General features: G+C 48.1%; 2 protein-coding genes across 9 annotated transcripts in view; one reads left to right on the top strand and one right to left on the bottom strand.

Moving 5' to 3' along the window:
- Nucleotides 1-16,792, top strand: part of ZNF14 (zinc finger protein 14) — a 44,144-nt gene extending 27,352 nt beyond the window's left edge. For all 5 annotated transcript variants that reach the window (XM_054249672.2, XM_078361912.1, XM_054249671.2 and 2 more), the window contains one exon: nucleotides 9,069-16,792. The gene's annotated coding sequence lies outside the window, so the exon portion shown is untranslated. The remainder of the gene's footprint in view (nucleotides 1-9,068) is intronic.
- Nucleotides 5,617-22,320, bottom strand: ZNF101 (zinc finger protein 101). Of its 4 annotated transcripts, XM_035287538.3 has the most exons (5): nucleotides 22,197-22,320; nucleotides 13,915-14,009; nucleotides 9,063-9,189; nucleotides 8,373-8,433; nucleotides 5,617-7,597 (listed from the first exon to the last, which is right to left on the bottom strand). In XM_035287538.3, the coding sequence occupies exons 2-5, from the start codon at nucleotides 13,915-13,917 to the stop codon at nucleotides 6,418-6,420; spliced, it is 1,371 nt and encodes a 456-aa protein (XP_035143429.2). In that variant the 5' UTR covers nucleotides 13,918-14,009; nucleotides 22,197-22,320; the 3' UTR covers nucleotides 5,617-6,417. The 4 variants fall into 4 exon arrangements, with proteins under 4 accessions (XP_035143429.2, XP_078218039.1, XP_008988849.3 ...); XM_078361913.1 differs by lacking the exon at nucleotides 9,063-9,189; XM_008990601.5 differs by lacking the exon at nucleotides 13,915-14,009.
- Nucleotides 22,321-23,365: the final 1,045 nt, after the last annotated feature.

Raw genomic sequence — 23,365 nt, 5'->3', positions numbered from 1 at the left:
TTGTCAGCCTCCGAGTAGCTGGGATTATAGGTATATGTCACAACACCTGACTAATTTTTGCATTTTTAGTAGAGACAGGCTTTCACCATGCTGGCCAGGCTGGTCTCAAACTCCTGACCTCACATGATCCACCCGCCTCAGCTTCCCAAAGTGCTGGGATTGCAGGTGTGAGCCACCACGCCCGGCTGTTAACCATTTTCAAGCCTAAAGATCAGTAGTATCAACTATACTAACCTGGGGATGCAACCAGTCTCCGGAAAGTTTCCATCTTGAGAAACTGAAACTCTGTACCCACCGAATAACAGCTCCTCACTTAGCCCTCTCCTCCTCAGCTCCTAGCAACTAACATTCCAGTTTGTGATTCTATGAATTGGACAATTTTCCATGAATCATCGGTGTAGGATCACACATTATTTATCTTTTTGGGACTGGCTTATTTCTGCATAACGTCCTCAAGGTTCATCCATGTTGTAGCATGTGAGAGGATATCCTTTTATAAGGCGAATGAATATTACATTGTAAGCATATACCCTTTTTTTTTCTTTTTTCTTTTTTTTCTTCTTGAGGCAGGGTCTCACTCCATCACCCAGGCTGGAGTGCAGTGGTGCAATCACAGCTCACTGCAGCCTCAACCTCCTGGGCTCAAGTGATCTACCTGTCTTGGCTGCCCAAAGTGTTGAGATTACACCTGTAATCTCAGTTACTTGGGAGACTGAGGCACAAGGTCAGAAGTTCAAGACCAGCCTGGCCAACATAGTGAAACCCCGTCTCTACTAAAAATACAAAAAAATTAGCCAGGGGTGGTGGCACGAATCTGCAATCCCAGCTACTCAGGAGCCAGAGGCAAGAGAATTGCTCGTACCCAGGAGGCAGAGGTTGCAGTAAGCCAAGATCACACCATGGCACTCCAGCCTGGGCAACAGAGCAAGACTCCCGTTTTGAAAAAAAAAAAAAATAAAGAGAGTCTCGGCCGATCATGGTGGCTCACACATGTATTATCAGCACCTGGGAGGCTGAGGCAGGTGGATCATGAGGTCAGGGGTTTGAGAGCAGCCTGGCCAACATGGTGAAACACCGCTTCTACTAAAAATACAAAAAATTAGCTGGATGGAGCACTGGTGGTGCGCACCTGTAATCCTAACTACTCAGGAGCCTGAGGCAGGAGAATCACTTAAACCTGGGAGGCAGAGGTTGCAGGGAGCCGAGATTGTGCCACTGCGCTCCAACCTGGGTGACAGAGAAAGACTCTACCTCAAAATAATAATAATAATGGAGTCTCTTGTAGGCAGCTTATAATTCAGTATTTTTTTTTTTTTTGAGCCGGAATTTCGCTCTTGTTACCCAGGCTGAAGGGCAATGGCGTGATCTCGGCTCACCGCCACCTCCGCCTCCTGGGTTCAGGCAATTCTCCTGCCTCAGCCTCCCGAGTAGCTGGGATTACAGGCACGCGCCACCATGCCCAGCTAATTTTTTGTATTTTGAGTAGAGACGGGGTTTCACCATGTTGACCAGGATGGTCTCAATCTCTTGACCTCGTGATCCACCTGCCTTGGCCTCCCAAAGTGCTGGGATTACAGGCGTGAGCCACCGCGCCCGGCCCATTTTTTTTTTCTTTTAAGTTTCTCTCCCGATTATGTTCAGTCTCAAATTCAGTATTTTTTTAAATAGGTTTTAAAAATCTTTTTTTTGGGGGGGGATGGAGTCTCGCTCTGTTGCCCAGGCTAGAGTTCAGTGGCTCAATCTTGGCTCACTGCAACCTCTGCCTCCCGGGTTCAAGCAATTCTTCTGCCTCAGCCTCCTGAGTAGCTGGGACTACAGGAGCACACCACCACGCCCAGCTAATTTTTGTACTTGTATTAGAGACACAGTTCACCATGTTGGTCAGGCTGGCCTGGAACTCCTGACCTCGTGATCTGCCCACCTCAGCCTCTCAAAGTGCTGGGATTACAGGTGTGAGCCACCATGCCCGGCTGTGTTTTAAAAATCTATTCAGCCACTCCATATATTTTGATTGGAGATTTAATCTATATACATTTAAAGTGATGGTTGGCCAGGTATGGTGGCTCACATCTGTAATCCCAGCACTGGGCAATAGAGAGAGACCCTGTCTCAAAAATAAATAAATAAACAAACAAACAAATAAATAAAAATTGTTGCTAAGACTTACTATTCCAATTTTAATTGTTTTCTCATTGTTTTATATATCCTTTGTTCCCTTTTTTTCTTTGAGACGAATTCTCGTCACCCAGACTGGAGTGCAGTGGTGCAATCTTGGCCCACTGCAAACTCTGCCTCCTGGGTTCAAGTGATTCTCCTGCCTCAGCCTCCTGAGTAGCTGGGACTACAGGCGGCACCATCACGCCTGGCTAATTTTTTTCTTTTAAGATGAAGTCCTGCTCTGTCACCCAGGCTGGAGTGCAGTGGCGCAATCTCGGCTCACTGCAACCTTCGCCTCCCAGGTTTAAGCGATTATCTTGCTTCAACCTTCCGAGTAGCTGAGACCACAGGTGCTTGCCACCACACCCTGCTACTTTTTGTATTTTTAGTAGAGATAGGGTTTCACTATGTTGACCAGGCTGGTCTCAAACTCCTGACCTTGTGATCTGCCCACCTTGGCCTCCCGAAGTTTTGGCGTGAGCCACTGAGCCCAGCCTTTATGTATTTTTAGTAGAGGTACGGTTTCACCATATTGGGCAGGCTGGTCTTGAACTCCTGACCTCGTGATCCGCCCTACAGGGATTAATTAGATTTCAGTTGACTTCCTGCTTTGTAGTCTTTTTTTCTTTTTTTGAGACGGAGTTTCACTGTTGTTACCCAGACTGGAGTGCAACGGCGTGATCCCGCCTCACCGCAACCTCCACCTCCTGGGTTCAGGCAATTCTCCTGCCTCAGCCTCCCGAGTAGCTGGGACTACAGGCGCACACCACCATGCCCAGCTAATTTTTGTATTTTTAGTGGAGACGGGGTTTCACCTTGTTGACTAGGATGGTCTCGATCTCTTGACCTCGTGATCCACCCGCCTCGGCCTCCCAAAGTGCTGGGATTACAGGCGTGAGCCACCGCGTCCGCCCCCCTCCACCCCCGCCTTTTTATTTTTTAAGAGAGTCTCGCACAAATACAGGGTGAGGTCGGAGTAAAAGTTTAATAAGTGAATGAAGAAAGCTCTCTGCCACCAGAGGGAAGCCCGAATGGGTTGCCCACTACAAGGCTGGGGTCCAGGGTTTTTATGGATTGGGAAGGGGAAGAAATATGCTTAGTTTGCAGGCTGTCTTGGAGAACTTGTGACTCAGGTTGGCCCGGGACCAATCAGAAAGTTTATCCGGGGACCCTATCCTGGGACGTTGGCCCAGGACCAATCAGGGGCTAAAGTAATGATTCACAGAGGCTGCTCAGCTTGGCCCAGGACCTATCAGGAGCTGAAATGAAAGCTTGGCTGAGGACCTTAGCCCAGGAGCAATCAGAGGCTGAAGTGATGATTCATAAAGGCCAGGCTCACAGTCAAAAAGGAAAGCAAAGTACCCACCAGAGCTCACCGTGCTCATGCCCACAAAAGAAACTCTCCTGGGAGCCTGGTGAAAGCCGTTTCTATGTCAGGCCATGTTCTCTTATCTGAGTGAGCCAGATGTTTGTGCAAGTTTTTATCAGAACGGGCAAGAACTTCTATCTGTGCCGCCGCGGGCAAGTCTCCAGGTACAATCAATCCCCTGTGCTAATTCCTTATGGGTGCCTGCAGCTTGATTTTTTTCCCAGGCTGCTTTTTATTATTTGGGGATGATGTACTGACCTGTGGGTTGGGGGCTCTCAGGGGACCTCTCCCTTGCTGTCTACCTGAGGCAAGCTAGCTAACTCCGGTCACCATCACTGGTCAACTAAGACTGACAGCGTTTTAGTAGTTACACTCACCCACAGGCAAGAGGAGTGTACTGTGGCTAGGCAGGCCCACAGAGGAATTGCACTTGGGAGCACAGAGAATAGACAGGGATGTGGGGAGAAGACTCTGTAGCATAAAGATGGGATATTCCTTCTTGTTCCCATAGGAAAATGTGAATCGTTTACTTATTTTTAGACGGAGTCTTGCTCTTGTCCCCCAGGCTGGAGTGCAATGGCACAATCTCGGCTCACTGCACACTCTGCCTCCCAGGTTCAAGCAATTCTCCTGACTCAGCCTCTCAAGTAGCTGGAATTACAGGTGCCTGCCACCATACCTGGCTAATTTTTGGATTTTTAGTGGAGACAGGGTTTCACCATGTTGGCCAGGCTGGTCTCGAACTCCTGACATCATGACCCACCCGCCTCGGCCTCCCAAAGTGCTGGGAATACAGGTGTGAACCACCATGCCTGGTCTGTGGAAGATTTTTCTTTTTTTTTTTTTTTTTTTGAGATAGTTTCACTCTTGTCCAGGCTGGAGTGCAATGGTACAATCTTGGCTCACTGCAACCTCTGCATCCCAAGTTCAAGAAATTCTCATGCCTCAGCCTCCCAAGTAGCTGGGATTACAGTCATATGCCACTATACCTGGCTAATTTTTGGGAGTTTTTTTTTTTTTTTTGAGACTGGGTCTCGCTCTGTTGCCCAGGCTAGAGTGCAGAGGCACAATCTCAGCTCACTGTAACCTCTGCCTCTCAGGTTCAATCAATTCTCTTGTATGAGCCTCCTGAGTAGCTGGGATTACAGGCACACACAACCACGCCCAGCTAAGTTTTGCAGTTTTAGTATAGACAGAGTTTCACCATGTTGGTGTAAGGTTGATTCTTTTGCAAGGTTTATTGCCGAGTTAAAAATGAGGAAACTGAGGCCAGCACAAAAAGATTAAATGCCAATTTATTCAGCTCCCAGGCAAGGTTCCATGGTCCCGGGCCTGGTTTCTCATGCCTGTAATCCCAGCGCTTTGGGAGGCCAAGGAGGGTGGATTACGTGAGGTCAGGAGTTCAAGGTAAGGCTGGCCAACAATGTATAAAACCCCATCTCTACAAAAATACCAAAAAATTGTAATCCCAGCAAGTTGGGAGGCTGAGGCAGGTGGATCATGAGGTCAGGAGTTCAAGAGTAGCCTGACCCAAGATAGTAAAACCCTCTCTACTAAAAATACAAAAAAATTAGCCAGGCATGGTGGCACCACTGCACTCCAGCCTGGGCGATAGAGCAAGACTCTGTCCCAAATAAAAAAAAAAAAAGGCCGGGCCTGGTGGCTCATGCCTGTAATCCCAGCACTTTGGGAGGTAGGCAGGGCAGATCATCAGGTCAGGAGTTTGAGACCAGCCTGACCAACATGGTGAAACCCTGTCTCGAGTAAAAATACAAAAAAAATTAGCCCGGCATGGTGGCCCATGCCTGTAATCCCAGCTACTCAGGAGGCTGAGCCAGGAGAATCGCTTGAATCCAAGAGGTGGAGGTTGCAATGAGTCAAGACTCCAGCCTGGGCAACAGAGCAAGACTCCATCTCAAAAAAAAAAAAAAGAAAAAAGAAAAAAGAATGAGCCACTGATAAATGGAATATGTTTATAACTTTGTATGACTCATTCATAAGTCGTTGAGCATTATACAATAATTAATTTGCATCAGGCCTTCAAAATTACTTACATTTACAGGACTTCTTCTGAGTGGGAGTTTTCACGATTTAATTTTTTTTTTTTTTGAGATGGAGTTTCGCTCGTTACTCAGGCTGGAGTGCAATGGCGTGATCTTGGCTCACCGCAACCTCCGCCTCCTGGGTTCAGGCAATTCTCCTGCCTCAGCCTCCTGAGTAGCTGGGATTACAGGCACGTGCCACCACGCCCAGCTAATTTTTTGTATTTTGAGTAGAGACGGGGTTATCTGAGGACTTGACTACATTCTTTGGATTTTTTTCCAGTGAGTCTTTTGTGTCTTTGGAAACCAAATGCATTCTCATATTCCTTACATTCATAGGATCTCTCCTGTATAAGTGAGTTATTTCTCTCTCTTCTTTTTTTTTTTTTAAGAGATGGGGTCTTGCTATGTTGCCCAGGCTGGAATGCAGTGGCTATTCACAGGCGTGATCCCACTACTGATCAGCACAGGAGTTTTGACCTGCTCCATTTCCGATCTGGGCCGGTTCACCCTTCCTTAGGCAACCTGGTGGTCCCCCGCTCCCAGGAGGTCACCATATTGATGCTGAACTTGGTGTGGACACCCGATCGGCATAGCACTACAGCCCAGAACTCCTGGGCTCAAGCGATCCTCCCACCTCAGCCTCCTGAATAGCTGGGACTACAGGCACGCACCACCGCGCCCAGTTTTTTTTTTTTTTTTTTGAGGCAGAGTCTTACTTTGACACCCAGACTGGAGTATGGTGGCGCGATCTCAGCTCACTGCAGCCTCAACCTCCCAGGCTCATGTGATCCTCCTTCCTCAGCTTTCTGAGTAGCTGGAACTACAGGTGTGCACCACCCCACCCAGTTAAAATTTTTTTTTTTTTTTGAGATATGGTTCCTTCTCATGTTGCCCAGACTGGTCTGAAACTCCTGGGCTCAGGTGATTTCCCCTGCCTAGCCTGCTTAAGGGCTGCCTATGCCCGGCCAAATGAGTTCTTTCATGAACTCTAAGGTATTTTGAACAAGTGAAGCCTTTACCACACTGTTTACAGTCAAAGGGCTTTTCTCCAGTGTGGGTCATTTCATGTATCCGTAGGGAGCTGCGCCACCCGAAGGCTTTGCCACACCTCTTACATTCATACGGCTTTTCTCCACTATGAGTTTTCTCATGTCTTCGAAAACAACTGGCATAATTGAAGGTTTTACCACATTTATTACATCCATAAGGTCTCTCTCCAGTGTGAGCTCGTTCATGTGCTCGAAGGGACGAGGGACATCTGAAGACTTTGTCACATTTTTGACAACAGTAGAGTTTCCCTCCACGATGCGTTTGTTCGTGTCTGCGAAGGGAATTGGAACAGCTGAGTTTCTTCCCGCACTCCTGACACTGGTGCGATTTCTCCAGCATGTGGGTTCTGATTTCATGTGTATGAACGTAAGTGGCAGAAATGAAGCCCTTACCACACTGTTTACATTTGTAAGGTTTTTCTCCCGTGTGAGTTCTAACATGAATTTGAAATAAACTGGGATAATCAAAAGGTTTTCCACAGTATTTACATTCATAGCGTTTTTCTCCAGTGTGCATTTTTCCATGTTTTTGAAAGAAACTGGAAACAGTGAAGGCTCTCACAATTTCCCTACATTTATAGCGCCTCTTTCCAGTGTGAGTTTGTTGATGGATTTGAAATAAATTGGGAGAATGAAAGGCTTTCCCGCACACCCTGCATTCATAAGGTCTCTGTGGAGTTGGTGTTACTGCGTGCTGTGGACCACTCCTAGGAGAAACTGAGGCTTTCCCACGTTGCTTCTGTGTACCGGGCTTCTCTCCCCATGCCGCACCACACTCATGTCGCTTCTGTCCGGCGTGAGCTCTCATGTGCCTGTCAGGGAATGAATGCCGGAGGAAGACTTTCTCACACATGCTGCATTTGCATGGTTTCACTCCAGTGTGACTTTCCTTGTTCAGGTGACAATCTGGAAACTGGCCGAAGGTTTCTCTGTGGTCACTCCCTTCTTTACGTCCACAGAGTCTCTCCACCAGGCTTCTATGAAAAATGACAAGCGCATTATCAGTGCTTGGTTTATTAATTGGTATGTTGTCTTAAGCCTTACGCTGCTGCCAAAATCAGAAGAGTGGAGGTTTTCTGCTGGGTCAGAATTATTTGAAAGGAAGTGTATTGATGATTCTGCTGCCCAGCTCCCTATGACTTCCATGTCACAGATTCTTAGTACCCTGTCCAGACACCCAACATCTATATTACATTGAAAGAAGGATTTTTAGTGAAAATCTTCTAATAATCAGTTAAAAATGTTAAGTTTGAGCCAGGTGCAGTGGCTCACGCCTGTAATCCCAGCACTTTGGGAGGCCGAGGTGGGCGGATCACGAGGTCAAGAGATGGAGACCATCCTGGCCAACATGGTGAAACCCCGTCTCTACTAAAAAAATACAAAAGGATCACGAGGTCAAGAGATTGAGACCATGCTGGTCAACAAGGTGAAACCCCGTCTCTACTAAAAATACAAAAATTAGCTGGGCATGGTGGTGTGCACCTGTAATCCCAGCTACTTGGGAGGCTGAGGCAGGAGAATTGCCTGAACCCAGGAGGCGAAGGTTGCAGTGAGCAGAGATCGCGCCATTGTACTCCAGCCTGGGTAACAAAGCAAAACTCCATCTCAAAAAAAATAAAATAAAAAAAAGACTGTCTCAAAAACAAAACAAAACATAAGGTTGTACTTATTTGTCTTGTTTCTTTTTAGAATTTTCCTGACAAGCGAAGATTCCCTTAAGAGACACTGCTTCCTCTTGGGAGTGCAAATTACCTTGGCTCAATCCCCAGATTTTGGTACAGATTCTCCATGTCCTGGTCCTTCCATCGGATTCCTAAAATGTAGACCCAGAGAAATCATTATGAATTATTTAAAATTACAGAAAAATAACTAGGTTCTATTAAACACTGCCACCATGCCTGATTTTTTTTTTTTGGGGGGGGGGTGACAAAGTCTCACTCTGTCACCCAGGCTGGAGTGCAGTGACATGATCTCTGCTCACTGCAGCCTCTGCCTCCTGAGTTCTAGCAATCCTCCTGCCTCAGCCTCCAGAGTAGCTACCTCAGTTTCCTGAGTAGCTGGGACTAAGGGCACATGTCACCACACGCAGCTAATTTTTGTATTTTTAGTAGCGACAGGGTTTCACCATGTTGACCTTGTAATCTACCCGCCTTGGGCTCCCAAAGGGCTGGGACTGCAGGCGTGAACCACCGTGCTTGGCCTTTTTTTTAAAAAAAGAGACAGGGTCGCATCATGTTGCCTAGGCTGGTCTCAAACTCCTGGACTCAAGCAATCCTTCCCAAAGCACTAGGATTACAGGGGTGAGCCACTGTACCTGGCCCATGATGCCCCATTTATTCAGCAACCTACTCTCTTTCCATATTCCAAATTGTGGGACCGTGCGGGTGATCAAAGCGCACCTGTCTTCTAATTGACTAAGAAAGGAAATGTTGTCCTTCTTACCCACAGAGGCCAGGTTCTTGAAGGTTTCCAGCATCACATCTCTGTAGAGCTGCTTCCGGGAAGGACTCAGCAAAGCCCACTCCTCCTGGGTGAAGTTCACAGCCACATCCTCAAAGGCCACTGAGTCCTGAAATATCCCACAAGTGTGGAGGAGGAGGGATGAGACTCAGCACTGTTGGGGATCTCTACTCAATACACAAGTGGTCTTATGACGCCAGCTCTCCAAACACTCGCTTCAAGACTGAGTCACCACACACGCTTCCTCCCTCACAGCAGTTCCGGTGTTAGAACTGACCTACTCAGAGAGGCAGCCGCAGAAAGGAACACCCTCTCCATGGTGGGTCCAGGGAGGCAGTCGTGCTGCTGCGTTGCCCTGAATGCTCATTGCAGAGTGGCTCTCTAGTACCTGTCACCACAAACTCCTACAACCTGGTGTGCAGACAGCACTCATTTTAGTAGTCCTGGGGCTGGGAATCCTTAAAAAGGTCTGTTTGCCAAGTTTGACCTTCGCTACCATCAGGGAACTTACAAGAGGGATCCCATCAACCTAAGTGACAGAGGGCTGGCTGTGGCTAAATGGTTTCTGACAGTGACAAACAGGATGGTACTGACTGAATCATTTTCCTTCTGAAAGCCTATTTTATTCCCTACTACAAGCAGTGCCTAGGGGACCAGCCCCCAAAAAGCCCTCCAGCCACTGAGTCTCAAATGCGCTTTCCTGGTAGACAACAGATCACATATGTTGTACAACGTGTCCACTGGGGCAATGAGCTCATCCCATGTATTTACATCAAGAGAGAACATCTGGAAGCTTGCAAGCAGTTTACTCTCAACCAAATTTCATCAAGTAGTAAGACTCATCATCAATATTGAATCACCCTAATGGAAGAATTTTTAAATTTCTATGAGTTAATGCCAAAGCAGAGTGGAGTAAGTGGAAAGATGACACGTGTTTCAAGAAAAAACTCAATGTCTCTAAGATGTCACTTCTTCCAAATGGTATCTTTATAAAATTCCATAAATACCCAATACAGCCAAGTGCGGTGACTCACACCTGTAATCCCAGCACTTTGGGAGGCCGAGGTGGGTGGATCACTTAGGAAGAGGCGTTCCGGGGCTGGGGGCGGTGGCTCAAGCCTGCAATCCCAGCACTTTGGGAGGCCGAGGCGGGTGGATCACGAGGTCAAGAGATCGAGACCATCCTGGTCAACATAGTGAAACCCCGTCTCTACTCAAAATACAAGAAATTAGCTGGGCATGGTGGTGCGTGCCTGTAATCCCAGCTACTTGGGAGGCTGAGGCAGGAGAATTGCCCGAACCCAGGAGGCAGAGGTTGCAGTGAGCCAAGATCGCGCCATTGCACTCCAGCCTGGGTAACAAGAGCAAAACTCTGTCTCAAAAAAAAAAAAAAATAAAAGAACGGGCGTTCGAGACTAGCCTGGCCAACATAGTGAAACCTCGTCTCTACTGAAAATACAAAAAATTAGCCAGGCATAATAGCGCATTCCTGTAGTCCCAGCTACTCAGGAGGCTGTGGCAGAAGAATCATTTGAACCCAGGAAGCAGACGTTATAGTGAGCTGAGATCACACCACTGTATTCCAGCCTGGGCAACAGAGCGAGACTCTGTCAAAAAAAAAAAAAAAAGTCCCCAAAACAGGTATTTTAGGTCAACAAAAACTACTTTTCCAAACCTAATAGGAATTAACATGTAATAATTGTTGAAGCTTTCTGAAGAGCAGGTGGATGGCTTGCCTAACAAACACCAGGGATTTCCAGCAGGGGAGGTGGCTAACGCCTATAATCCCAGCATCCCAGTACGTTGGGAGGCAGAGGCAGGCGGATCACCTGAGGTTGGGAGTTCGAGACCAGCATGACCAACATGGAGAAACCCCATCTCTACTACAAAATTAGCCGGGTATGGTGGCACATGCCTATAAATCCAGGCTACTCAGGCTGCTGAGGCCAGAGAACCGCTTGAACCCAGGAGGTGGAGGTTGCGGTGAGCTGAGATTGTGCCGTTGCACTCCAGCCTGGGCAATAAGAGTGAAACTGTCTCAAACAAACAAACAAACACACACCAGCGATTTCCAAACCATCACATTCAGGACAGCATACTATTAGGAGATAAACAGATAGATCAAGGGAAAAGAAGAGAGTCTTCAATGGATCAGTATTTATATGAAAACTTGGTTAGTAATAGAGCAGGCATTGTATAGTAGTAGGGCAGACACCTGAGGTCAGGAGTTCAAGATCAGCCTGGCCTAAACAGTAAAAACCAATCTCTATTAAAAATACAAAAATTAGGGCCAGGCGTGATGGCTCATGCAGGTAATGCCAGCACTTTGGGAGGCCAAGGTGGGTGAATCACCTGAGGTTGGAAGTTAAAGACCAGCCTGAGCAACATGGAGAAACCCTGTCTCTACTAAAAATACAAAATTAGCTGGGTATGGTGGCGCATGACTGTAATCCCAGCTACTCAGGAGGCTGAGGCAAGAGAATCACTTGAACCTGGGAGGCAGAGGTTGCAGTGAGCCAAGATAGTGCCATTGCACTCCAGCCTGGGCAACAAGAGTGAAACTCCATCTCAAAAAAAAAAAAAAAAAAAAAAAATTAGCTGGGCACGGTGAGCCTGGGCAACAGAGCAAGACTCTACCTCAAAAAATTAGCCAGGCGCGGTGGCTCAAGCCTGTAATCCAAGCACTTTGGGAGGCCGAGGCGGGTGGATCACAAGGTCAAGAGATCGAGACCATCCTGGTCAATATGGTGAAACCCCGTCTCTACTAAAAATACAAAAAATTAGCTGGGCACGGTGGCGCGTGCCTGTAATCCCAGCAGGTGGAGGTTGCGGTGAGCTGAGATCGCGCCATTGCACTCCAGCCTGGGTAACAAGAGCGAAACTCTGTCTAAAAAAAAAAAAAATTAAAAAATTAAATGTTATGGCCAAGCACAGTGGCTTATACCTATGATCCCAGTGGCTCTGGGAGGCATACATAGGCAGAAGGCTTCTTCAGGCCAAGAGTTCAAGACCAGATCGGGCAACATAGTGAGACCCCATCTCTAGAAAAAATTGTTTAAAACATTAGCAAGGTATGTTGGCAGGTACCTGTGGTCCTAGTTACTTGGGAAACTAAGGCAGGAGGATTGCTTGAGCCCAGGAATTCAAGGCTGTAGTGAGCTAGGATTGTGTTACTGCATTCCATCCTGGGTGACAGAGTGAGACTCTCTCCAAATAAATAAATAAATAAAGATTAACATAATATTTTTCTTTTGAGACAGGATCTCACTGTTGCCCAGGCTAGAGTGCAGTGGTATAATCGTGGCTCCTGTAGTCTTAATCTCCCAGGTTTAAGTGATCCTTCCACCTCATCCCTTATTCTGCGTGTGGGCACTACCACACGCAGCTAGTTTTTGTTTTTTTTGTAGAGATAGGATCTCCCTGTGTTGCCCAGGCTGCTCTCAAACTCCTGGGCTAAAGCTATCTGCCCACCTTAGCCTCTGAAAGTGCTGGGACTACATGCATGAGCCACTGTGCTTGGCCTATTATTTTTAAGTGAGGCTAAATCACAGGTCAATAGAATGCTTCCCCTCACCTCACCTCTTAGACTCACAACAGCAGCAGAATACCTACGTAACAGCAGTGCACAAAGAACTGTACAACTCAGGCTTAATTACAGAAGTCCATTAGAATACTTCAGCAAATGGGATAGCTGATTACATGGACAAATGTCTACGCATACACAATATACCAAGAGTAGGGGCCGGGCGTGGTGGCTCACGCCTGTAATCCAAGCACTTTGGAGGCCAAGGAGTTCAAGGTCGGGAGTTTAAGACCAGCTCGACCAACATGGTAAAACATTGTCTTAAAAAAAATAAAATTAAATTAAAAAAAAAAAAAAGAGTGAGGCATGAAAAATAGAAAATCTGAACAGAACTATAGCAGTAGGAGATTGACATAGTAATAGGAGAAAAAAAAACAGCAAAAACCCAGGACACCAAATAGTTTCACTGCTGAAATCCACCAAATATTTAAAGAAGTATTACTGTCAATCCTCCTCAAACTCTTCCAAAACTTAAGAGGGGACACTCCAAAAACTCCTTCTATGAGGTCAAAATTATGCTAACACCAAAGACAGACATTACAAGAAAGAAAGCTACAAATGGCCTTTATGACTATCGATGTAAAAAATCCTCAAATAAATGCTAGCAAGTCATACCTCACAGCACGATATATCCACGTAACAGACTTGCACATGTACCCCTTAAATATATATATATGTGTATACATTTTTGTTTTTTTTTTTTTTGAGACAGTTTTGCTCTTGTTACCCAGGCTGGAGTGCAATGGCTCGATGTCGGCTCACCGAAACCTCTACCTCCTGGGTTCAGGCAATTCTCCTGCCTCAGCCTCCCAAGTAGCTGGGACTACAGGCGTGTGCCACCATGCCCAGCTACTTTTTATATTTTTAGTAGAGACGGGGTTTCACCATGTTGTCGAGGATGGTCTTGATCTCTTGACCTCATGATCCACCTGCCTTGGCCTCCCAAAGTGCTGGGATTATAGGCGTGGGCCACTGCGCCCAGCCAACAATATTTTTTAAAAATGAACATGCAGAGTAAAAATAAACGAACTCATGATTAAACAATGGGAATTTTTTTTTTTTTTTTTTTGAGATTGAGTTTCACTCTTGTCACCCAGGCTGGAGTGCAATGGTACAATCTTGACTCAATGCAACCTCTACCTCCTGGGCTCAAGCAATTCTCCTGCCTCAACCTCCCAAGTAGCTGGGATTACAGGCACCCACCACCATGCCCGGCTAATTTTTGTATTTTTAATAAAGACAGGGTTTTACCATGTTATCCAGGCTGCTCTCAAACTCCAGACCTCAGGTGATCCACCGGCCTCAGTCTCCAAAAGTGCTGGGATTATAGGTGTGAGCCATCGCACCTGATCACAATGGGACAAATTTTAAAACATGCTTAACAGAAGATGAAATACCATATGTGAAAAGAAGATCCATTCTTTTATTATTATTTTGAAACGAAGTCTTGCTCTGTTGCCCAGGAGGGAGTGCAGTGGCAAGATCTCAGCTCACTGCAAACTCCGCCTTGTGAATTCAAGTGATTCCCCTGCCTCAGCCTCCCGAGTAGCTGGGATTACAGAAGCATGCCACCACACCCAGCTAATTGTTTATTTTTAGTAGAGGCGGGGTTTCACCAAGTTGGCCAGTCCAGTCTTAAACTTCTAACCTCAGGTGATTCACCTGCCTCAGCCTCCCAAAGTGCTGGGGTGACAGGTGTGAGCCACTGTACCCAGGCCACAAGGTCCATTCTTTTGCCAGTGAGAAATTAGCCACAAAAAAATGTCAAATAGATGATTTCATGTTGACAGGGGCAAAAATTACTCTACTGAGAGTCCCAGGTAATGGTGATCACAGCAAACAAAGTTATGCAGAGATGAAGGATTCTAGGATACGCTCAACTGCTATGCCCTTGCACTTCACCATAATCTAAATCCCAGTGTTCTGTCTCATGTCCAGAGTCTTCAGGATGCATTTGCACTTGGCGACTGCTATCAGATGATGATAGCAGTATTTTTCCCAAGCAAAATGAAACTTGAAAAAAACCCGGAAACTAGAGCCACCAGAATGAATGAGTGAACTGGACAGCCCACAGCCGGAGACATGAGCACGTGTGAAATGTGCCTAGGCAAAGAAACCACCAGAACACCCTCGAATTTTAACTCCATCAGTACTCATTTATCAAAGTTCAAAGAAGGCAAAGCTAAAAAACAATGGGTCATGAAAAATAACACATGGGACCAGGTGTGGTGACTCATATCTGTAATCCCAGCACTTTGGGAAATCAAGGGGGAGGGGTGGATCACTTGAGGTCAGGAGTTCAAGACCAGCCTGGCTGGGTAATACGGTAAAACCCATCTCTACTAAAAATACCAAAATAAAAAAAAAAATGTGCCAGGTACGCTGGAGGGTGCCTGTAATCCCAGCTACTCGGGAGGCTGAGGCAGGAGAATCGGTTGAATTCAGGAGGTAGAGGTTACAGTGAGCTGAGATTGCATCACTGAACTTCAGCCTAGGCAAGAGTGAGACTCCATCTCAAAAACAAAAAACAAATAGTAGAAACATGAAAAATAGCCAAAGAATCAGGGCAGTCGTCACCAAAGAGGAAAGACAGAGATGAGTCTGGGAGGGGACCATCAGGAACTTAACGTGAAGCCCAGGACCCGGTCAGCCACCTCAATGATGATTCCAAAGATGCAGTCATTAGTACTACAACTTATGACAAATATTTTCTTCATTCTTCTGTGAATATACTTTATAATGAGTTTTCTTTTTCTTTCCTTTTCTTTTTGAGATGGAGTCTCGCTGTGTCACCCAGGCTGGAGTGCAGTAGTGTGATCTTGGCTCACTGCAACCTCGGCCTCCCAGGTTCAAGTAATTCTCCTATCTCATCCTCCCAAGCATCTGGGACTAAAGGTACATACCACCACACCTGGCTAATTTTTTAATTTTTTTGTAAAATGGGGTTTCACCATATTGGGCAGGCTGGTTTCGAACTCCTGACCTGAGGTGATCTACCCACCACGGCCTCCCAAAGTGCTGGGATTACATGCATAAGCCACCATGCCCAGTCACATTTTCTGTTTATTTAGATGGCTTTTCGCTCTGTCACCCAGGCTGGAATGTAGTGGTGCAATCACAGCTCACTGTAGCCTTTATCTCCAGAACTCAAGCCATCCTCCCATCTCAGCCTCCTAAGTAGCTGGGACTACAGGTGGTAACACCACACCTGGCTAATTTTTTTTTTTTTTTTTTGAGATGGAGTTTTGCTCTTGTTACCCAGGCTGGAGTGCAATGGGGCGATCTCGGCTCACCGCAACCTCCACCTCCTGGGTTCAGGCAATTCTCCTGCCTCAGCCTCCTGAGTAGCCAGGATTACAGGCACATGCCACCATGCCCAGCTAATTTTTTGTATTTTGAGTAGAGACGGGGTTTCACCATGTTGACCAGGATGGTCTCGATCTCTTGACCTCGTGATCCACCCGCCTCGGCCTTCCAAAGTGCTGGGATTACAGGCTTGAGCCACCATGCCCAGCCCACCTGGCTAATTTTTAAAATTCTTTGTAGAGACAGGATCTCCCTATGTTACCTAGGCTGGTCTCAAATTTTTTAGCTCAAGCAATCCTCCTGCAGCAGCCTCCCAAAGTGCTGGGATTATAGACGTGAACCACCACCACACCTGGCCACGATCTGAGGTGTTTTGTTTTGTTTTTAGACAGAGTCTTGCTCTTGTTCCCCAGGCTGGAGTTCAATGGCACGATCTCAGCTCACCGCAACCTCTGCCTTCCAGGTTCAAGCAATTCTCCTGCCTCAGCCTCCCAAGTAGCTGGGATTATAGGCACCTGCCGATGAAGAGGGAGACCCAGGCATCTCAGATCAACTTCCCTTTTTCATTCCTAAGACTGTAAACCGAAGCCCTTTTCATATGTAATTCCTGAGACTGCAAACTGAGATCCTTTTCATATGTAATTCTCGAGAGACTGTAAACCGAGACCCTTTTTATATGTTAAGCTATAAACCTACGATTCTTCCACGTGTAACATCTAAAGTATAAGCCTATATAAAGATGGAACCTTCCTTTGTTAGGCAAGCTTGGCTGTGGGTAACTATGCCACCTTGCTCCTGGCCGAATAAACTCCTTCCTCCTGTATTTGGTGTCCGAGAGATCCGTTTCCCGTGGCTGCTCCTGTTACAACAGTACGCCTGGCTAATTTTGTATTTTTAGTAGAGACAGTGTTTCTCCATGTTGGCCAGGCTGGTCTCAAACTCAGACCTCAGGTGATCTGCCCACCTTGGCTTCCCAAAGTGCTGGGATTACAGGCGTGAGACACCATGCCCAGCCCAAACTAAGGTTTTAGTTACAGATTTGCAAGGAAAACACAAAACAAAACAGAGCAACATGGCTGGGTGCAGTGGCTCACACCCATAATCCCGGCACTTTGGGAGGCAGAGGCAGGGGGATCCCTTAAATTCAGGAGTTCGAGACCAGCCTGGCCAACCTGGGGAAACCCCATCTGTAAGAAAAATACTAAAATTAGCCAGGTGTAGTGGTGGGCACATTTAATCCCAGCTACTCAGGAGAGTGAGACAGGAGAATCACTTGAATCTGGGAGATGGAGGTTGCGGTGAGCCGAGATCATGCCACTGCACTCTAGCCTGGGTGACAAAAGCAAGATTCTGTCTCAAAACCAACCAACCAACCAGAGCAACACAGCTTAAGCAAAGCTCAAACTCCTGCACAAGCAGCAGGTAGAAGTGCATGCCAGACATCAGGATGCAAAGCCGGTCAGCCAGTCGGGGCAAATGAAGACAGATCCACTGATGGTGGGCAATGCCTGCACACCCTGCTTACAGCCCCAGCTGTTTCAGTCACGGTGGATATGTGGTTGCAAGAAAGATTTGCCACTGGACCTCACACCGTTAATCCCAGCTACTGGGAGGCTAACATGGTAAGATTGGTTAAGGCCAGAGGTAGACCACCCAGGGCACCACAGTGAAAGTCCATCTCCAAATAATTAATCAATTAAATTTTTTTGAGTCTGAGTTTTGCTCTTACTGCCCAGGGAGGAGTGCAGTGGCACTATCTTGGCTCACTGCAACCTTCGCCTCCTGGGTTCAAGCGATTCTCTTGCCTCAGCCTCCTGAGTAGCTGGGATTACAGGCACGCGCCACCACACCCAGCTAATTTTGTATTTTTAGTAGAGACAGAGTTTCTCCATGTTGGACAGGTTGGTCTCAAACTTCTGATCGCAGGTGATCCGCCCACCTCGGCCTCTCAAAGTGCTGGGATTACAGGCATGAGCCACTGCACCGGGCCAAATTTTTTTTCAAAGAGAGAACAAAAACTATTATACACATAATGGACATCCGTGAGGAGCACAGGGCTGGCCTCTAAGATAATCTGACATGGGTTGAGAGAGCAAAGAGAGCACCCTGCATGGGTATTTTACTGAGGACAGGGAGGAAGCCATGGTGAGAATTCACTTCCCAGGAGTAGGGGGGTTGGCATGCTTTCCTTCTGCCACTGCCTTGCTGAGATGTCACCTGAAGTTCTGGGTCTCAATGGCCAAGGAAATCAAGGACATGGATGTTAGGGTCACAACAAAACGGGCCCACAGATGTCCCCCACCCCACCCCTGTTCCCTCCTGCTAAGCCAAAGCTTATAACAGAAACAACCTCAGGCCTTGTGAACAGGGTACCCAGGTTCCAGGATGCGGTCACACTTGGTTCTCAGACCCAGAATGCTGACCCAGTTAAACAGGATGTCGGCCCCTGAAAACCAAGATTCAGTTTTTCTTAGACTAGACCTGCAAACCCCCTATGTAACTCCCATAGTGTGAGAGCTGGGCTGCTGCCTTCACTGCCTGTGGTGAGGCAGCCCAGCAGACTGAATACATTTGCTAAACCTGACCCTGGGGCTGCCTCTCCCTTCTTTCAGTCAACTTTACAGCAGACATACCAAAGGTGAGGTTAGAGCAGAAGTTTAATAAGCAAAAGGAAGAAAGCTCTCTGGGGCAGACAGGGGTCACAGAAAGATGGGTTGAGGTTTTACAGTGAAATACGAGAGTTTTTATAGACAAGTCGGAGAGGAGGGGTGCTTCTTTTCCATAAGACGTGAATTTCTGAGTCCTCACCCCACCCTTTCTAGTGCCCACAGGCGGGGTTCTCATCCTAAATTACTTCCTGTTGTGTATCTCTTCCTACCGTGCATATATAAAAATGGCGGAGGGCTGGGAGCAGCAGCTGGGGGGCGCTGGCAGAACAGTCCAAGGTGGATGTGCCTGGCTCAGGGTAGCTCTTTTTTTTTTTTTTTTTTGAGACAGAGTCTCACTCTGTCATAAGCTGGAGTGCCATGGCGAGATCTCAGCTCACTGCAACCTCTGCCTCCCTAGTTCGAGCGATCGATTCTCCTGCCTTAGCCTCCTGAGTAGGTGGGATTACAGATGCCCACCACCGTGCCTGGCTACTTTTTGTATTTTAAGTAGTGACAGGGTTTTCGCCATGTTGGTCTCGAACTCCTGACCTCAGGTGATCTGCCCACCTCAACCTCCCAAAGTGCTGGGATTACAGTCATGAGCCACCACACCCAGCTAGGGCAGCTCTTCTTATCCGTGCTGCTGCAGGCTCTCTCCCTACATAAGCCTCTTTTGAGTATTTCCAAGAAGGGAGGAGACTGTGCCTCCTGGGGCACACTGTGCATCTGCATGTTACAAGGAGGCTTCTTTCTGTGTTAGAGCTTGCCTTCCTTACCTGTGTTTGCATCCTGATCTCTCTCAGGCTGCTCTTTGCTAACAGAGAATTGACCTCAGCTGGGCATGGTGGCTCACGCCTGGAATCCCAGCACTTTGGGAGGCCAAGGTGGGTAGATCACAAGGTCACAAGTTCTAGACCAGCTTGCGCAATACAGTGAAACCTCATTTCTACTAAAAATACAAAAAATTAGCCGGGTGTGGTGGCACACACCTGTAGATGAAACTACTCAGCAGGCTGAAACAGGAGAATCGCTTGAACCCGGGAGGCAAGATAGCACCAATGCACTCTAGCCTGGCTGAGAGAGCAAGATTCCATCTCAAATATATATATATATATATGAATAGGGTGTGGTAGCTGTAAGGCCGGCTGCCTCGCTGGGAGGCTGGACACACCTACCTCTGCACTCAGCACCTGACTCTGCACCCAGTACCTAGCTCTGCCGCATGGCTCCCCTGGAAGGCTCCGGCTGATGCAACCCTGGACGGCTCTCGCACGGGAAAAGCCACCCAACAACCCGCCAACCAATAGCGGCCGGCCCCATCCCAATCCCGCTCCCCTGGAGCCAATCAGAGCACCCAGATGTTGCTCGATCCTCACAGCCATAAAAACCCCATGCCCCAGGAAGTCAGCGCGACTTCTCTGGCCCCCTTTCCCCAGACCATAGAACCTCGCCTGAGAGCTGAATAAATTGGCATTTAATTTTCTTATACCGGCCTCAGTTTTCTCATTTTAAACTCGGCAATAACCCTTACAGTAGCATGCGCCTGTGGTCCCTGCTTCTTGGGAGGCTGAGGCGGGAGGATCACTTGGGTCCCAAGGGTTGAGACTACAGTGAGTCATCAGTGGTCAATGCACTCTAACAGGAGTGAAAATGAAGCTGCTTCAGAAGGAAGAAGTTTCTTTCCATTGTTTTTTCCCCACCCCATCGCCAGCAGGGATTCCCTGTAGAATTTCCTAAAGAACTAAGAAAACGTCTTCCTTCTTTCAGACAAGAACCCCTCCCTAGGAAGCTCATCAAATGACCAGGAAAGATTAACCAGGCCAGAAAAGACTTTTCACCCATTCTTCCAAAGGCAGCTGGGAGAAATCCCTGGACAGTTTCGAAACCCAGGAACAGAAAAATAGGAGGGTGGGCTGACAACCCAACATCCAGTTTCACATGTGAAATGTTCACAAACAGAAAACAAGCCTTTCACGAAATTGCAATCTAGGGCTAGGTGGAAAAGGTGACAATTAAAACACTGTGTCTGTTTGAAATGTAGCATGGGGAACAGTTAATGTGAAATGGCCGGGCGTGGTAGCTCCCACCTGTAATCACCTGAGGTCAGGAGTTTGAGGCCAGCCAGGCCAGCATGGTTGTGGTGTTCACGCCAAGGGCTCGAGACAGCTAGTTGACTCGCCCCAGTTTGGCTGCTGGACCTGTCTGCATTTCCCCACCTCGAGGGCTGTCGAGTGAGACAGGGCCATGAGCTGACTCACTAAAAGCAACAATAGAATGCAAAGCAAAGGCCTGCAGTTTATGAGGACATTGTGCTGTCTGCTTCCATGTCCCCCTTCAGTCTCTGTGTAAGCAATAAACTTGCTGCAATTGAGATGCCTAAGAGGGGCAGAGACCTCTGCCCATATTTTCCCTGGAGCCAAACCTTTGTTTTAGCTCCTGGTGAAAAACAGGTTTAACCAGCCACCTTAAGGGCGCCATTGTATCTTTGAAATGTAAAATCTTTGAAATGTAAACTACTATCACTAGCCCCCTTAAACTGCTTTCTGAGCGGATATCACAAGCCCCTGATAACTATTTTTTATGGAGTTTCTGTTTCCTTTCTGTCTACCCCTTTCTTTCTTTCTGCTGAGATAAGGTAAATGTAAACAAGAAAAAAGGTATAAAAGCTGTAACCCACAAAAATAAATTTGCTGCGTTTTGGCCATAATCTTCACGCAGCCCTCCAGACTCTACTTTTCTGTATTCTTTCTTTTCCGCGCACTCTCTCTCTCTCAGGTTGAACGAGACATCTACGTTGGCGGTCTCGGGGACTCCCGCAGGTCGGTAGTCCCCCGGCAGACGTGCCGGACCCCGACACATGGTAAAACCCCAGCTCTACTAAAAATACAAAAATTAGCCGGGTGTGGTGGCGCACGCCTGTAATCCCAGCTACTTAGGGGGCTGAGGCAGGAAAATCACTAGAACCCGGGACGCCGAGGTTGCAGTGAGAGGAGATCACGCCACTGCACTCCAGCCTGGGGGACAGAGCGATACTCTGCCTCAATAATAATAATAATAATAACAATAATCATGTGAAGTAGAGAGGGGAGGCTGGGGTTGGCGAATGCGGGGAGAGAACTGGAAATTCAGGGATTTACTGCAGCCCTAGGAGGAGCAAGGCTGGGGGATGGGGTCGCAAGTTCGAGACCCAGTCGGGTCTTCCCACACCTTTACTCAAAGGGAAACGGGGGCAGCCTAAAGGAGAAAAAATGAACTGGGGACCCCACAGGCCATGGCTCCTCCCGCCCGCATCCCATACCCGAGGCGGGATGCCCCCATGACTCTCCCTTGTCCCCCGCACAACCTGGGGAGACGCGGGGCTACGGACGCGCAGCTGTTATGAGAGGGCGCCGGAGCCGGGGCTGCAGTCGCGGGCAGGGACGGGTCAGGACGCTCGGGGTCCCGGCTGCCGGTCCCAGCCCAATCCTGAGGTCGAGGGGACCAAGGGCCGAGCTGCGCCAGGGGGATGCGGGACCCATCACAGCCGGTTCCGACCAGCCCCTCCTCAGGTCTCCGGACGCCCGGGCTCCGCACGCTCACCATTTCTGGCTTCCGGATGTCCTGGGTCCTCCCTGGGGCTCCAGCAGCCAGAGTCGGTTCCACGCGACAGAAGCTGCAGTATCCAAGAACCTGAGGCCTCCGGGACCAACTAAAACCCGGAACCAAGCTGATCCCCGCGAGAAGAGACCGCTTCGGGATTCGGAAATTGCCCCTCCTCTCCGCGCACCTGATTGGACAGTTTGCACCACATTGCCTCTGATTGGATGATGTCCCAGAGCCCCTCCCTCCCCGGGGCTTGAGCAACAGAAGTGATCCGAATCCTGGCAGTGTGGGGTTTGAGTGACAGGTGCTACCGGCAGCCTCTCGTAACCGGGCTTATCTCTGGGACCTTGGACTTGCGTGGAAGCAGAACTTGCTCTTGGCTTTCCAGAGTAGGCACTGTCAGCTTCCTGTACTCCGTGGGTCCTCTCTGCTCTTTTTCCAGAACACTGGTCACAGGAGTGTGCATGAAATTCCAGACTCCGAGCCGGGCGCAGTGGCTCACGCCTGTAATCCTAGTGTTAGGACCGGCCTTCCCTTCCCCCTACCACAGTCAACTGGAAAAACCCCAACGACAGTGGAAAAGTACTACCATTAATGTTTAGCTAGGTTCCCATATGAGCTGGTTGCAAGACCCCATCCCCCTCCTTCCCTTATCGCGGCAGGCCTCGAAACCCTCCTTTGTTAGGAGATAGCCGATAAGCCGCAAGAAACTCCGCCTGAGAAAGAGTACGTCCCCTCTCTTGCTCAACGGCAGTGGAAAATTACTGCAGCATCTTCTACCACAGTATAAAAAGCCTGTCTCCAATTGTCCGCGCGCGGCCGATCTACTCTCTACCCCGTGTTCGGTCCGCCGGGAGCCCTCCCAATAAAGCCTGAACGCCTAATTCGCCTGGTCTACTCATTCGGCCGTCCCAAGGGGAACACGAGCAGTAAGGGGTGGTCGGACTTATCGGACACCTAGCACTTTGGGAGGCCGAGGTGGGTGGATTGCCTGGGCAATCTCAGGAGTTCGAGAGCAGCCTGGGCAACATGGCAAAACCCTCTCTTAAAAAAAAAAAAAAAATTCTAGACTCCGTGTTCAATAAAGCCATTCCCTTGCGTTGGAGCTGGGGAGACTCCCAAGTCACACTGGAACAAGGAGGGCCTGATGTCCTCCACAAAGCAGG

The sequence above is a fragment of the Callithrix jacchus genome, chromosome 22, assembly GCF_049354715.1.
Source record: "Callithrix jacchus isolate 240 chromosome 22, calJac240_pri, whole genome shotgun sequence".
Lineage (NCBI taxonomy): Eukaryota > Metazoa > Chordata > Mammalia > Primates > Cebidae > Callithrix > Callithrix jacchus.
The sequence above is the reverse complement of the archived record's forward strand: the minus strand, read 5'-3'. Positions and strand labels throughout refer to the sequence as shown.

What these genes read in the sequence shown, in the direction of transcription:
- ZNF101 (XM_035287538.3), bottom strand. An exon ending in CAAGAACCTGGCCTCTGTGG is followed by an intron (nt 8,434 to 9,062) that starts GTAAGAAGGACA and finishes TCTACATTTTAG; the next exon opens with GAATCCGATGGAAGGACCAG. An exon ending in AATCTGGGGATTGAGCCAAG is followed by an intron (nt 7,598 to 8,372) that starts GTAATTTGCACT and finishes CATTTTTCATAG; the next exon opens with AAGCCTGGTGGAGAGACTCT.